Here is a 16,995-nt window from a genome sequence, read left to right as displayed (position 1 = left end):
AATGTTCATTTCACAGCACTTGTAATTTTATCAGTTTTTCTTTGTAAAACTGATAGTCGCTGGTCTTTGTTGAGCTTCGTTAGTTTACATAAAGGAGATGATTCCAAAGCTACACAGATTGATTCTACTTGATGCAAAGGATCATCCTCAACCACTACAAAAGGCCCAGGAAGAAATGATCATTCTCAACACTAATTGCCACTTTTTCAGCTGGTTTATTTACAGATATTCTTAATGCGCAAGTTGGGCATAGAGCTTGCCCAGGAATTAAGTTAATGTCCACATTTTTTTTGTTTAGGTGTTCGACTAGTATTTTGCGCAAACCATTTTTAACTGGCTTTTTCTGAGTACCAAATGGGTCACAGCACTTTTTACCAAAAATGTGGTTGTATTTGTCTAAATATTTATCTTTGTGGTAATAACAAAAATTAGAAATTTCTTTCGAAATTCTTAATTTTAACAAAGATTGTTCTTCAGCTGGCAAGTCACTCACTCGTATTAATTCTTGATGCACTTTCTTCTTGTAGTGTTGTTTGTGGCACTGTTCACTTATTAGTTCACCCACAAAGCAACTCATTTCAATACTTGAAAAATCTACTATTCTTGAAAACAGTTGAAGATGGGAGACTTCAGATCTACACTTACAAAACTCTTATTCTGTTTTAAATTCAGTTTTAAATCTGTATACATGGAGAAACATTATTATGTGTATACTGTACGCAAGTGTAGTACAACAAATGTACCGTTAATTTTAAGAATTAGAACTCTTACAAATTGTTATCTCTGCCCATTGTTATTTATTGTATGCAATGATTTAAACATCATTTGACCAATGTCAACTGTAATAATTTCAAGCCGTTGCTTTGCTAACTTGGCACTGCATGAGCATGTAGAGGGGTAGGGTTTTTACTGAAATTTGCTGCTCTATTACTCTCAATGTAGTTGAGTCTGTCATAATTTTTTATGAGATATTCCCATGAGAATAAAGAACCTTCTGTAACATTTTCACTTGTTTTCATTCAGTCCCTTTTTAGATATTAACCTGCGAAAATTGTCGTTAGAAGGGTTTTGGCCCTTTTTGAAAAGCTCTAGAAAAAACAGGAGTGCATTCTCAGAACTGCAACTTTTACTGCAGGTAGTTATGTAAGTACACAACACAGAGATAACATATTATTAGTGAGTTTCTCTTCCTTCATGAAAATTGAAGGCCTTAAAAAGTGAAGATTGACAAATTTTTTCAGAGTCTTTACAGAAAGAATTTGAATGACTCTCTTGCATGATAGAAAAATTTAAAAAAAATTATGCCTTGAGTTCATTTCATGCTGAGCACACTGGTTTTTTAATTATTCTGATGTCTTTTAAAATGACATGGCAATTAAACTTTCCGCAAACATTGATTTCCACTAAAATTTGCCCAACTGCCATTGTAAAAATTACTGCCAGAAAAAACTATGACTTATAAAAATTTTAAAACAGTGTTTTGTGAATGTGTGTCTATAGGGAAGTGATGATAAAAAAAATCAAGAAAATAAAAAATGTTGTGCAACATCGCCTGGGTGATTGAAATGGATTGACCCATTGTGTAGTATTTCTCAAAATACCAAGTTTGTGAGGTCTCTGCAGGCTGTTCCAGAATAAAGACCAGATAAGTTTTTCTAATAAACTTCTGTATTCTGAAAATACTCTCAATGTAAATTCAGTTTCCCTAAAATTTCATAAGGCATTAGTTAAAGGAAATGTGCAGAACATATTAGTACATTCATTTTCAAGTAAACAATGTCAGTAATCATGCATACTGCAATGTAGCTGAACCAAGTCATTTCAAGAATTCTTGGCAGGGGGTTATCAGGTTAAGTTGTGACTTTTCTGTAGTTCCAGAAAACGTACTTTCTGCTTCTTGTATTTCATTGTTTCGCAAACCTATTTTATAGTTTTGAGACCAGTGTGAACCACTGAACCATTTGTACTGAGCAATGTCAAAATTTAGTGATAATAGTTTTGCCTTGAACCATCTAGTGATACTTTCAGATATTTTGTTAGTTGCCTTTTTAAAAGAGTACTGTTCACATTTTCTGTCCATACTTATGTCATCTGTGGAAAGAACAAAATTTGCACCTTCTGAAACTGCAAGTTGAAGATCTTACATGTATATCAGAGACAACAGAAGAGCTGAATTAGAACTTTGTGGTGTACCATTTCTGATTATGAGTGCTTATTTTTTATGTGACAGATGTGTGATCAATACATTTCATTTTCTGTCAGTTAGATAACCTACAGTTCATGAACCTGCTCTGTTCATTGTTTCTTAATATTTTGACATTTAACTCAAGTCTAAAATATTCCTATTGTTGTAACCAACCAGTTACTATAGCTACTGACCACAGCAGATTTAAGTCCGCCACTACAACAAGCGTAGTGCACACTGACACTCAAACGGTGCACCTGCAGCTACTGAAGGTGAGAGCCAGGGGCAGTCTTGTCACCAACTGCTGTCACCAGGTCTGCCATGCGTACGCAGCACTACATTAGCAACACCTGACGTCGCTGGTATCTTCATAGGGGCATGCATGGGCCTCCGTGGCCTCAGTTCTTAAATGTGTCCAAGATGTGTAAACTACTTTCATTGCATTCTTGTTGATGTCACTCTGTGACCCAGTAAATTGTTTATCTTTTGTGGTTGTGTGTTCCTTGTTTTCCTAGTTAGAACACAAGTGGTAACATTGAGGGTTGAATTTTTGATGTTTTTTGGATTCTTAGGTTTTTCTGTCATTTGCTTCTTCCATGGAGTCTTTACTCCAGTGACTTGTGTAACAAAAGCAGGCACATACAGCTGTGTTGGGATGGTTGTTCGCTTCTTTCACCTAGGCTCAGCTGCCTGTTGTTAAGCACTGCCCTACTGGCATGCGTACGAGAAGTGGCTTCCACAACGTTTCATAGTGTTCTGGGTGGTTGGCACGGAGATATGAGAGAGACTTTTCTTAGCATGGATAGCCCCTCATATGTATCACCGGCTGTGCCAGTTAGCTCCTATGCAAGAACCATCACTGCTTTTTTAAAATTTTTTTATATTTTTATTTTATTTTATTTTATTTTATTTTATTTTTTTATTTTTTTTTATTTTATTTTTTTTTTTTTTTTTTTTTTTTTGACAGTATTTGTAGTTTGCTGTCCTGCTATCACAAGCATACACATGTAGTCGCTGTAGATGTTGAATTCTACCAATAATGCAAACAGTCACAGCACTCATATAGAGCTTGGGCGACTGAGCTTTACAGCCACAGGGGATGTCAGTTCTTTCCAAAAATCAACTTGGCCAAAGCCTCCCTTCAGATTCTGATTGACAAGGCACCAAAAAAACAGTTGGTTGTGGTTAATATGCATTTCAGCCTCTGTCAACATCAACAGCTAATTGTTGGTGGTCACTGGAACATCTGCCATTTTCCAAAGCTTTGTAGAACAGGTTACGATGGTTGTCTCTCATTGCATAAACTATCTTGATGATATTGTCGTGTTGGATGCTACCCTGGAGGATCACCAACATAACCTACAATCTTTGTTTGCTCTTTTAAGGCTGTGGGCATCAAACATAATTTCACTTTTTCCAGCCTTCCATTGCTTATTTGGGTCATGAAATTTCCTGGCAGGGTGTGTTCCCCATGGAACAATATGTCGCTGTCATTGTGGCTGTGCCCTGCCTATCTAATCAACAAGAACTTCAGGCATTGTTCAGCGAAGTGGTGTACTATCTCAAGCTTATTCCCAGAGCACCTACTATTGCTCACCCTCTTGTATCTGTTGCTTCGAAAAGTACTGCTTTTGTTTTTGTCTGCAACCTGTGAGTGTGTTTTTGTGTAGTTTAAGGATAGACTTCACTCTGCACCATGTATTGTAATATTTCAATCCAGCAAGAATTTGATCCTTACCATGGACACATCCTAGTTTGGGGCGAGAGCGATTGTGGTCCATCACCGTTCAGGTTGCTATTAACAGCTCAACTTGACTCAGCAAGATTATTCTCAGGTGAAAAAAAAAAGCTCTTGCTGTTGTTTATTACTTTAAAAAATTTCATGTGTCCATCTGTGGTGCAAAATTTCATTTCATTAAGTGGCCATAGCCCTCCGTTTCATATCTCTGTTATCTTGTAGGTACCCTTAATGGACAAAGCCATTCATCATCTTCAGAGTTGGGCTCTGTTCTTGTTCCGGTACAATTAGAAGATCCACTTGTATCCCATGTCGCAAGATAAAAATGTGGATGCCCTGCCTCCTTTGACCAGAAGAAACTGCTTTGTTTTCAGTGGGATACAGAGGTGAGGCACATGATAGATGACTTACCCATCACCAGTTTCCATATTGCCTCTGCCATGGTGGCGGATCTGGTGACTCCCTTAGTAGATTGCAAGCACTCGACCAGTGTTTTTCTCGGGACGCTTTGATGCGTGATATTCAAAATGCTGGTTTTTGCTCTCGCTGAGTGTGGTCATTCAGCGAGTTTTGTGTGGACCCTGGGCCACATCGGCATTCCAGGAAACGAACATGTCGATCGGTTGGCCAAGCAGGCCACCACTTCACCACCCCTGGAGCTTGGTCTCGTGGAAAGAAACCTCCGGTCAGCCCTACATTGCAAGGTCCACGATGTCTGGAGCTCTAAATGGTCTGTCTTGAACACGCCAAATAAGCTCTGCAAGGTAAAGTCGTCCATGGCTGTATGGAACTCATTCTTGAGGAGCACGCGTAGTGACTCAGTTGTTCTCCAAATTTAACATACATGGTTGATCCACAGCTATCTCCTTTGCCATGAGAACCTGCCCAAGTGTCCCTGTGACGCAGGGCTGACAGTGGTTCATCTTCTGATGGACTGCCCCTTTTAGCCCCCTTGTGGCAGTCCTTTAATTTACCAGCTGCACTTCCTTTAATTCTATGTGGCGATGCCTCTGTAGTTGACTCAGTTTTACGTTTTATCCGTGCAGCTGGGTTTTATCACTCACTCTAGTGTGGGTGCTCTCGCATGATTTCTCAGGCTACACCCACTCCAGCGACTTTTAATTGTGACATGGGTACCAAAATAGTGTCTTTTTATGGTAACAAGTTGTGTTGGTACCTCTATCAACGCTTTCCAGCTGGAGGTTCTTTGTTTGCCGTTGAGTGGTTGACCTTTTACCTGATCCATCAACCATTGTAGTCTGTTTTACTCTAGTCAACTATTTGCTCTGCGTCTTTTAAGTGTCCTATATTTTGTGTTACTGCGGTGTTCATTGTAGCTCTGTACCCCTAGGCTTCTTTCACAATAACTTCTAACTCTCTATTCCCAACTTACAAACTAAAATGAACTAACTATTCTTAATACAACCCCCTTTTGCGTTCAGCTTCCTTCCCGTCCAGTGGGATATGAATGATGGCTGGATCCTAGCTCAGTCTTGTGATTAGTCTTGTGTGTACAAAGAAAAGGGACTACGCTCAGCAGAACAAGTGTCGCTGCAGAGGTTGGTATTACAATAGTCAATGTAGTCTCTTTCTCGCACTGACTTTCCTGATATGGTTTACATGCTGCAATAAGGCTTGCGGGGAGACTTGTCCCTTCTGCTAGTCCAGAAGTGTGTTTATAGACTGCATTAATTCTGGCTTGATGACTTCTTTATTGCATTATCTTACCTCCTTTTGTCCCATTAGCTCTGCAGGAATTATGCCCCTCTTGTTACCATATTCGGACAGTCTGTGATTTCCCCTCACTAGCATTTTTCTAACTTTGCTTCCTCTATTCCTATATATATATATATATATTCCTCTCTCTTTTGCAGCTAATAGCAGTATCTGCATTTTTACTCTTACGAATTTCTTCAGTACACCCCACTTGACAGGATATGCGTGAACTATAAAGAATTCTTAATGTGCTTGTTTCCGTGATAGGAAATTTCTGCTCCATCAGTTCTCACTGATACTGTGGTTACCTTGCAATAAAAGAGTTTTTTTGTGCTCAAGTTCTAAAACCAACCCCAACTCTGGCAGTACTTCCTTCTGTCCTTTCCTTAGACCCTCCAAATACTGTTCTGGCGACAAGTTTACCCCTAGCTGATCCCTTACAGCCTGCTGCATAGTCTCCTGCAATTCTGTTACTTTCCCTTATGCTTCCAAACACTATCTTATACAGATTGCAACCATTTTGTCATTAGTACTTCCTTAAGATTTCTACTTTGGTTTGTAGTTTCCGGGTTTCTGATTAACTGACTCTTCTGCTGCTCTGGCATATTGCATTACTTCTCCAGTTAGTTGCCGTAGTAGTTATGTGATATTGAATATGTCTTTCTCTAAACTTGCAATCTGCTTAGTGTGCCAGTCACTCATGACTTCGTTTCCTTCTGCCCACTGCTTAACCTCTTCCACAGTATCGTTCACCCTTTGGATGTCTTCCTCATCAGCAGTGCGAAATATTGTTTTCATAAGCAGACCTCAAGTATTGATCCAACCCTTCTTCCTATGCGTATGTAAAATAACCTCCAGCATCTAGGTCATCTCACTCCTTAATTTCTCGTATGCTCCAAGTATTCTCTCTCGTACCTGGGGCACTTCCTTTGAGTACCCCATGCCTTCCGTTCCCTTGTGGAATTTGTCAAATACTTTTTCCAACCTTCGTACGTTGTTACTTATCTCCCATGCCTTGAATACCACCTGTAGCACCCAGCGATGACTGATGATCACTGCCGGCTGTAGTGGCCAAGCGGTTCTAGGCACTACAGTCTGGTACCATGCAACTCGGGCATGGATGTGTGTGATGTCCTTAGGTTAGTTAGGTTTAAGTAGTTCTAAGTTCTAGGGGACTGATGACCTCAGCAGTTAAGTCCCATAGTGCTCAGAGCCATTTGAACCCGGTGATCCCTTATTCCTGCTTGGCGAACAGCACTCCCTCTTCCAGGTGCTGGTTCCGCAATGCTTCCACCCCAACAAAGAGCAATAATCTAGCTGTGAACTGTGTTATCTTGCCTTCTCTGCATTCTACCGTCAGGCAAGAATACCTGTTGCTTTCACCCCCTTAAATTCATTACTGCTCTACAGCTGCTTCTACTAATTACACTAAATCTATACCTAACCTAAAACAATACGTATATCACGTATATCACAGGTTCCTCATTACCATTGCATTCCCAACCTCTTGTTTATCTTCCAGTATCTTCCTCCTCACACTCCCTTTCTGGTCGCACCTCCTGCCCTGGAATATCTTCCACACTCACTGGAAAAGGTGTCAACCACCCTACGTGCACAATTTTTGTTCTTGTCAGCAGTTTAATCTTGACATTTACTGTTGACATAGTGTCTGGCAATTGGTATGGCCCCTGACGATTTCTGTGTTCCTTGTGGTAAGTAGCAATGTGTCTTGTCCTACATTGTTGCTTGTCATGTTTGTGTTTTGACACTAGTAGTGAGTTCTAAAGTGTCTAAGTATCTTCATCATACCAAACCTAACATGAAATCAATTCAACGCACCCCAAAGCAAACACTACAGACATATGAGGCACAATGACGGTACTTGCTGCAGCATCACATGGTACACTGCTGCTTGCACACTTTTGCTTCATCATATACAAAGTTGATAATATTACCCAGTGACCACCCTTTACTGTGGGATTCTTCCTGTTTCTCCAGTGCTCATGTGTTTGCCCTCCGTACTCTCTTCCAGATGTCTGTAATCACTCTGGCAAATTCCTTAACAGACTCTCCAGTCTTCCCTTGCTTTGCTTTCAAAACGTCGAACAGTGATGGAATTTTATGACCGTATACTACTGCATATACAAATAATCCTGTATTCGTATGCTGATTTGAGTTGTAGGCAGAGACAGCATACTTCAAATAGACATCCCAGTTGGTGTCATGTGAGTCAGTGTAGTATCCAACCATCTTCCCAATTGACCTATGCATTCTTTCAGTTCTTTCATTGGCTTATGGATGGAGAGGACTTCTTTACATTCAATAACTTTCACAATTCCTTGACTAGATCTGATATGAAGTTTGTTCCTTGATCTGTTGTTATTGTTTCAGCACTCAAAACTTCAATGTCCAATTATTCACAAGTGCTTGTGGCACTGTTGCTGCCTGCTGGTTTGACATTACGACCATTTCTGTGTGTCTTGAAAAATGATCTATGATTGTGAGTACGTGCTTATTACCTGCAAGTGTTTTATCGAATGAACCTAAAACATCAATCCCTCAAAATTCAAATGGTGCTAATGCTTCAGGTAATCTCTGCAATGGTACTCTTCTTTGACACAAAACTGATCTCTGTGCACACTGTATGCAATTCCGCATATACTGATTTATGACCATCTGCCTATTCCTCCACCAGTACCTTTCTGCTAGTATTCTGTTGATAGATCTGCAACCTTCATGACCTGCTAATGTGATCATGAGCACTCAGCTCCTTAGCTTTGTTGGTACCACTATCCGCAGACCTTAATTGGTTTCTCTGCATAGCAATCCATCCTGCATACAAAACTTGGGCTGCTTAAAATACTACATACATTCATCATCCACTTTCTATGCAATTTGCCATTCCTTATGCTCATTACTCCCAATATGTAATAATGTTACTTTTCTACTTAAGTAATCCATATTTCTGTGCTACTCCCAGATTTGTTTGTGAGTTCAAAATCAAATTCACTTAGTCTTATCATCCATTGTTAGAATCTGTACTAGAAGCATCCTTTAAACCCAACCACCATTTTTTTGCTGCATGATCTGTTTTTACATTAAACATTTTACCACGGAAAACATTTGAAATAAGTCATTCCATAAATAAGGAATCTTCACTGTGTAACAATTTCTTATGCAGAATTTAGTTGCCTTGATGCGTAAGCTATTGGATGCTCTATGCCTTCTACCTCTTGTGACAACACACAGCCAAGTGCGTAATTTGATGCATCACATGATAAAACAAATTCTGTATAAAAGTCTGGAAATACCAATATCTGACTCAATGGTAAAGCTTCTTTTAGCTCCTCAAAAGTATGCTGCCACTCTTCTGACCACACAAATTTAGTGCTTTTTTTAACAATTGCATCAACCATCTAGCAATATCAGCAAATCCTTTTACTAACAGGTGGTAAAAATTCATGACTCCTACGAATGAGTGAACCTCCTTTACAGGAGATTCATGTACAACTCTCATTAATCTTGGATCTGTCTTAACCCCATCTTTACTTATGATGTGATATAGGTATGCTATCTCTTTCATCACAGAATTACACTGTTCTGTATTCAGTGTTATCCCTCCTATAGACAATTTTGTCATAGAGATACATTAAGTATTTCCGTGAGCCATCCAACAATCTCTGGAATGTCTCAGGTGCATTGTTTAATCTGAATGGCATTCTTCTGAATTGGTAGTGTCCTCAGGGTGCCGAAAGTGCTGTTTTGTGTCAACCCTGTGGTGCAATCCCTATCTGCTGATAATCACTCTTCAGATCCATTGCTAAAAATACTTGCATTGCTCTAAATGATCGATGTATGGCAAAGGGTAGGTGTCTGTTATGTTTTTGCATTTAGATGTCTGTAATCACAACAAAACCTACATTTTTGAGTTCCATCCATTGATTTTTTTTCTGGCATGACAAGCATTCCTGCCCCCAATGGAGTATTATTTTCTTCAATTATTCCATCTTTCTGCTGTTGATTGATAGATTCCTCCAAAATTTGCTGCAAGTACCTTGGTATTCTGTATGGTTTGCAGTAGACTGGTACTTTAATTCCCGTTGGTATGAGGTGGGGTGTAATGTGTGTAGCTGGTAATGGCCATTTTGGAAAAAATAAATCCTCTCCAGCCACTTTGCGTTTTCTTGCAACACAGTTTCAGTGGTGTCTGGTGATTGTCCATGGCTGGCACCCCTCATGTTCCATTCCTCTTCCTCCAGGATATTCATATTAGTGATTAACAACCCCTTTGTTAATCCTGTGTCCTCTGTGCTAAAATTATCTGTAGAAACAGGTACCTTCTTTTCACCCTTCATTTCTTGTATGTGTACAATACCTCTTTTGACGAAGCAACCTGCCTGATCTAATACTTCACTCTCTTCTAACTGTTCCACCACACACTAAATTTCTGCCGGCAGCCTAAACTCGAAACTGACCTAAATTGATTTCCCCGTACCCTTGGGTACACCATCGTGCAAATTAAGTCTTAGTGGGATTGTTCGCAGTTTAATTGGTTCATCTTTCAGAACAGGCCCCGCTCGTGACATCGCTACATTGGCAATGGTTTCACCTAACGGAAACATTTTACTATCAAGTTCCACCCTATGTTGCTGAAGATTGATTATGGTACAATGATAATACAAGAAATCTAATCCTAGAATCATATCATAGCCCTCACTTATGTGCAAATTAAGCCTTAGTGGGATTGTTCGCAGTTTAATTGGTTCATCTTTCAGAACAGGCCCCGCTCGTGACATCGCTACATTGGCAATGGTTTCACCTAACGGAAACATTTTACTATCAAGTTCCACCCTATGTTGCTGAAGATTGATTATGGTACAATGATAATACAAGAAATCTAATCCTAGAATCATATCATAGCCCTCACTTATGTGTGGCACAGTCTCTAGCCAATGTTTAAATTTAACCATATCCAGACAAAAGTCTATATCCACTGAGCCTAATGGCGTGTCATTTTATCCCCCACTCCACGTGATCTGTACTACGGTGGGGTCCTGATGATTACATTTCACCAGATCACTAGTGCCCACTGACAGGTTGGCTCTGTATCCAATAATATGTGCAACCCGTTTTTCCTACTATTCCTCTTATCACACACTCCATCTCTGCATATGATTTCATAGCATCCAATGTTACTGGGAAAGACTATAGGTGAACCTTGGGTTCCCATTGGTGTTTAACACCTTATTCCTCATTGGTCCTCTAGTACTAAAACTATTACTTCGCTTACTTTATTCACATAATGCTGAGGCTGGCGACGCAGCCTCCTTATATGCCCCATTTGTCCACACTTGAAACATTTTATATTAGCTGCAAACACTATCAGTTTACCCTGCATCTCAGTCAACAAATCGATCTCCTCACACTCTCTAGCTAACCGCACTGCTGTGCGCAAATCTGTTGGACCCCAAGCCTGCACCAGTATTCGTATTTCTGCATGCAACCCTCTTAAGAAAGCAGCCTTGCTCAGCTTCTTGCAAAATAATTTCATAGGCTGCAGCATCCTGTCCTAAATCATAGGTACATCCATTAATTTTCCTTATACAATCTGCAAATTGTTTTACAGTTTCTGTATTTTTCTTAGTTATTATTCCTAATTATTCCCTATAGTTTCTGGCACTATTTTGTTTTGAATATCTCTGAATTATTCCTTCTTTTAGTTTTTCGAATGTTGTGACTCCCTTAAGAGCTTCTGTATATACACAGAAGTTTTCACTTCACCTGTTAGTCTAAATTTTGCAACACTCAATAATTCCTTATCAGACCATGCTTCCATCTGCACCAGATTTCCAAGGTCTCCCACAAAGGTCTTCACATCCTCTGTTGCTTTACCAGAAAAAGTAGCAATTAAACTTGGACTGACAAATCTACACTCTATTATGATGATCACAATTGTACCCACCCAGGCTGTTACCTTTTCGAATGATACACATACTGCTTCCATTTCTGACACACCTTGTGCCTCTGGTTCTGTTAAAGCTTTGTCCATGACAACACTAATTTTGAGAACTAACAAGACAAGAAAGCAAATACATTAACTTAATTCTTACATCTCGACTCCTGACATTGCCTAGCCATATGCTCCCAATGATTATTTGTGTAACATTTTACTGGAACTGATTTCGTACATAGTGATGAGGGCTACATTGAGAGCATCTACCAGGCAGTAGCTTATTGCGACTTCAATTACCTCTAAAACTAGACAAATCCACTGGTTCTCTTCTTGAAGTAAAATCTATTTTACAAAATGCATGACCATCAAAGCTCTTGTCCATGACCAAAATACAATTATTTCTTTCTTTTTGTCCCCCTCTCTCTCCGACAGTAGATTGGTTCAGTTAATTTCTTTATTCCAGCCCTTGGCCATAGTACACCAGGAATAGCTTGGTGGAGGCTACTAGTACCCTCTCATGCGAAACAATAGACATCTGGCATTGCCGACAGTAAAAAGAGTGAGGCCAGCATGGCGCCACTCGAATCCCGCTGTTAGCTGCATCTCCTACTGTGGTCGTGATGACAGTGCAGTGGCACAGCTGTCAATGGCAGTGAACTCCCTTCAGCAAGTGGGCAGCTCCCTTGTGACTCAGGCTGCCCTGTCTCATGATCAAACAGTGGACCCTGTTCTGCATCCTGGAATGTTGCTTGGGTTAACACAGGCTTATAGTGTAAGCTATGATACTGAGACGAGAAGCATTTGGTACACAAATGGCTAAGATACATTCCAGACTGTGTTCATTTAGGGCATAAGGTACATACTCTAAATACTTCCATGGTGGCAAGTGAGGAAAGGCTTCTGTCCTGCCACTGGCATATTGCAGTATTAACTGTTGCTGTACCACACCCAGCTGGCTCCACTTTGCAGTGCCAATAGACCATGTTTTGCTTTGGAATGAGTAACGCTCTCACCTGCCTGCTCTGACACTTTTTTTTTTTTATCGAACACGGTCGATACAGTACAGGGACAAGAGACCCACTGAACTGCTGCATGGCTGACAGCTGCATACATTGCCCAGCCTCTTATTGTTGGTCAGGCATCCTCCGGTGGCTGCTGGGCAGGCATACTGTAGTGGCACTGGTTTTGTCAACTTTCACACCTGGCGCACCACTCTACTCCAGAGCTGGACAACACCCTCACTGGGTTCCGGCCATTGTCCACAGCCAGTGCAGTAATTGCATTTTTGTGGTTCACACCGAAGATCGACTTACAGAATGCCACCTGAATCAGTGGCATCTTAGGATTGGTGGAGGCCCCTCTCTGGGGGCTGATGGCCCAATGCCTCATTGTTCAGTTGAGCAGACATGTCCTGCCCCACATACTCCCGGCTGTTGTGGCTTCATCAGCACCGGTGGAGACTTTGCTTCCTGGGAGCAGTACTGCATCTCACACTGTGTTGAGCAGACACCACTGGAAGCTTGGTCTTTGTTTCCAAAGTTATTCCTCTCCAGTCCACCATTGTTGCTGCTCATACTAGCACCCCTCAACGTGGAATCCCATGCCCAGATGGCTTCCGTCCGATCGCTGGTCCTGTGCAACTGTCACCTAGGGATTTGCAGGTGACAAGGGTGCCCTTGTTCCACTCACTTTCATCTGTAAGTTCCGGTCAGAGTGGATGGGAAACTTCTCATTGTCTTTGGCTGCCACCCCCAGCACTGCTATTGATGCTGTTCAGTCACAGCTCTGTGGACAGCGACGCCTGTTCTTCCTGTCCTGTTGATGTATTGCTACGTGGTGCTGCGCTATTAATACTTACAAACAATGAGAAGGCTGGCAAATGAAAGTATACTATAGAAGTAGCGGTGAGGGCAACCTGCTGTGGGAGTTAAATACAGAAGGTAGTAGAGGTTTTCATAACTTCACTGGGTGCCATTCTACAATTTTGAAGTTGAAGAAAAAAAAAAAAAAAAAACAAATTTCAGCAAAGCAACTCCATCAAATCGAAGACCCCACCCCTCCCCCACCCCACCCCCCCTCTATCCTTTTCTTCCAGTGATAGATTCAGTTCAGTCTAATATGTTTATTTGACATTTTGAAGGAAGCAGTATCTTAGACAGTACCTCAATTCTGTAGAGCTCTTGTGAAAGGCTGGAAGGATAATGTTAGTAACAGTTTCATTACTGACTATGTTTCTCATTGTGGATGTAACGGGAATAACAGCTGGTTTATACTGCTGCCATATCCACACATACTGAAAGACTCCAAATATTTACAAAATTTCATTTCTTCCTCATATAGCACCGTGTTTAATTTATGCTCCGTTATTGTCCTCTACGGTGATGACTGTTGTCACAGTTTGTCTCTTGCATATTTTCTGAATGCACTACATTCATCTTCTTATTTGTTCTGCTGCTATAGCACCTTTCTTGTAAGTTGAGAAACTTCATTGAAGCTGTTTTTCTCCCCAACTGCTTTTTAGTTTGTTTTTAGTGTTATTTTTATACTCTTTACTTCTTACATTCCATGGGTACTCCTCTGGCTTGTATAGTATTGTGAATTCCACCAAAACAGTCACAATATTTCAGACAAAATAAAAAGAAATAAAATACCGACGTGCAGCAGTGATACGCAGGAGCTAGGCAGAGAGCTGTATCTATATTTTTCAAACATGTTTTCGTTATATTTGCCATTTAGTTAATTAATAGAGGGTTCAATGAAAATGCAACACTTGAACTGTATGAAGGGTACAGAAAACTGTGGAAGGAAGTGAATCAAAACATGTACAAGGTCAAAATCAGGAAAGGCCAACCTGAGAGAGTGGGTCGGCAAAGGAAAGACAATGTATGATACCGTTTTTCAAGTGTCTGCAGATGAATTAAATGTCTTTTGCTCAACACGAGTCAGCTCTATAGTTGTGTTGAATTTCCAGTCAAAAGAATGTCCTTCCAAAATAGATGTTTTTCTTCAAAAATGTTTCTACTAGCACAGTATGGAAATCAATCTTGAGAATCTATTCTGAGGCAGTAGGTAATGATGGAATGAGCATAAGTATACTGTCACCAAGAATATAATTCTGGTTTTAAAAGTCTTCAGTTTATCTTCAGGTTATAATACATATTACACTGATTGGGAACAAAGCTTCATTCAACTGATTACCTTAAAAACTTAAAACATTCATGATAAATATTAATTAGGTTTGCAAAAACACCATAGCACTGCAATTTCATTAATCAAATTGACTGACAATGTCAAACATGCCATGAGCAGAAGTGTAGCAACCATTTTAGCATAGCTTGATTTCTGCAAGGCTTTTAATACTGCTGATTTTGATATATTACTTCTGAATCTTGTTTGTTAATTTTATGGAAAGACAAGAATTTTGAAGTATTTTATGAGATGTTAATAAAAATATGAAGAACTGTTAAAATGGCATGATTTTGAACATCCATCCTAAGCCTAGACTTGACTTAGTGACTTCCACCTCTTCATGCCCTAGAAAAAGTGGCAACATGTGGCAGAATTTTATACAAAGGAGATTTTTGAGTTGATTATGAGATTTGATAAATGCTTGAATGTTAATGGTGGTTATGTAAAGAAATAAATGTGTAATTTTAAGTACTTTCTAATAAATTTACTTTAACTACTTCAGTATTACATTTGTAGTGCTTGTCACAATTTTTAAATAGACACATTTTCAACACTTTGCTTAGTGAGATACTTTTGCAATTCATTAAGGCTCTCTGTATAATTCATTCAGGACCCACACTTTTGGGGCGTTGCTGCAGATCGTTACCAACTACAGAGAGAAGGCTGGGTGTGTTGGAAACAGATTTCAGAGTTCCTGGATAGCTCCTTCTACAACCTGTGCCTGCCACAACTTTCTTCAGAATTGGAGCCTTCAGTTTGATCCATAACTGCAGTCAGAACAGCACCTCACATTCAGTAGCCATAATTTTATCATAATCTTTGTTTTCAAATGTGTCATTGCACTTCATGTCTTTGGTATAGTGTAAACATGACATTTTCTTGGAGTAACATTAATAGTATTCGTTTTATGAATGTGTTATGGTATTGATTAAATGTGAACATTACAAAAGTTTGTATTGATTTTTATTTAAAATTTGATAGTATTTCCTTATCTGCTAATCAGGAAGTTATTGTGAATTGCCTTTTCCCCCCTACATATCAGGAGTGGGACCTGACTAGATTCTGTCGAAAATCCCAAATTATGTGCACCTCATTTGGTTAATTTTTAAAAGTCTGGCTATAGCACAAGTATATTCCTTTTTATGTTTTCTCCAATGTTTATCATTAAAAAGCTATAGGAACTTATTTGTTTCATGAGAGGTGTCAACCATATTAGGAAAAGGATCAGTTGCTCATGTAAAGGTGACCTGTTGAGTTGCAGACAGGTACAATGAAAAGACTCAAGCATTATAACTTCTTTACTAAAGAAAACAAACATGCACATTGACACAAGAAAGTACACCTTATGCACACATGATGTGAGATGTGCTTGCTTGCTTGTGAGTAGCAATCTGTCCTTTTCCTAATCTTATTGATATTCCAACCTGGAGATTCTATTGTTTGGTTTCGTTAAATATAATTGCACTAATACCTCATAAGCACTGATCCTATGACAGTAATAGAAAACAGGTGGGTGGTGAGAACAGAGGACATGTAATGCTAGTTCCCAACTGCAGAGTTTTTAGAAACTGTGTCTGGGGGAAGAATCCAGATGGCACATGTGGTGAAGCATGCACGGAGGTCAAAATTGTCATGTTATAGAGCATGCTCTACAACAGGGTACTGCATGTTGCCAGTATACACCCCCTGTGTATGCCCATTCATCCTAACTGATAATTTGGTGTAGTCGTGCCAATGTAAAAGGTCAAGTACTGTTTACATAACAGTTGATATATGATGTCTCATTTAACAGATTGTTGTGGGAAGTTCCTATGGGACCAAACTGAGGTCCCTGCCTCACAGGTTTCCCTTTGATAGTGTGTGTTTTGCCAGTTACAGGACTGGTATAGGTGGTGGTAGGAGAGGGTGCATAGGACAAGTCTTGCAGGGAGTACTGTCACAGGGTAGGAGCCATAAGGTAGGGAGATGGGGATTTCCTTGTCCTCATTGAACGACAGCTACACAATTCTGTCATAAAAAATCTATTAACAAACAACAGTACTTACATTTTGACATTTACCATCCTTTCCATGTCAAACATTCCCTCATTTCCAGCCTTGGCATGCGAGGCAAATGTATTTATTCGGATACAGACTCATAACAGTAGTGCACCACCATTCTCACTTCAGCCTCCACTGGATGTAGTTACCTCACCAGCCTAGTTCAAAAGCAGAT

General features: G+C 39.9%; 1 protein-coding gene across 1 annotated transcript in view; it reads left to right on the top strand.

The window, feature by feature from the left end:
* LOC126272142 (ufm1-specific protease 1-like) overlaps positions 1-15,733 on the top strand; it is a 38,837-nt gene extending 23,104 nt beyond the window's left edge. Inside the window, exon 4 of the mRNA XM_049974756.1 lies at positions 15,392-15,733. Within this exon, the coding sequence (XP_049830713.1) occupies positions 15,392-15,541 (150 nt within the window). The 3' untranslated portion in view covers positions 15,542-15,733. The remainder of the gene's footprint in view (positions 1-15,391) is intronic.
* Positions 15,734-16,995: the final 1,262 nt, after the last annotated feature.

The sequence above is a fragment of the Schistocerca gregaria genome, chromosome 5 (genome assembly GCF_023897955.1).
Source record: "Schistocerca gregaria isolate iqSchGreg1 chromosome 5, iqSchGreg1.2, whole genome shotgun sequence".
In the NCBI taxonomy this organism is placed as follows: domain Eukaryota; kingdom Metazoa; phylum Arthropoda; class Insecta; order Orthoptera; family Acrididae; genus Schistocerca; species Schistocerca gregaria.
The sequence above is the reverse complement of the archived record's forward strand: the minus strand, read 5'-3'. Positions and strand labels throughout refer to the sequence as shown.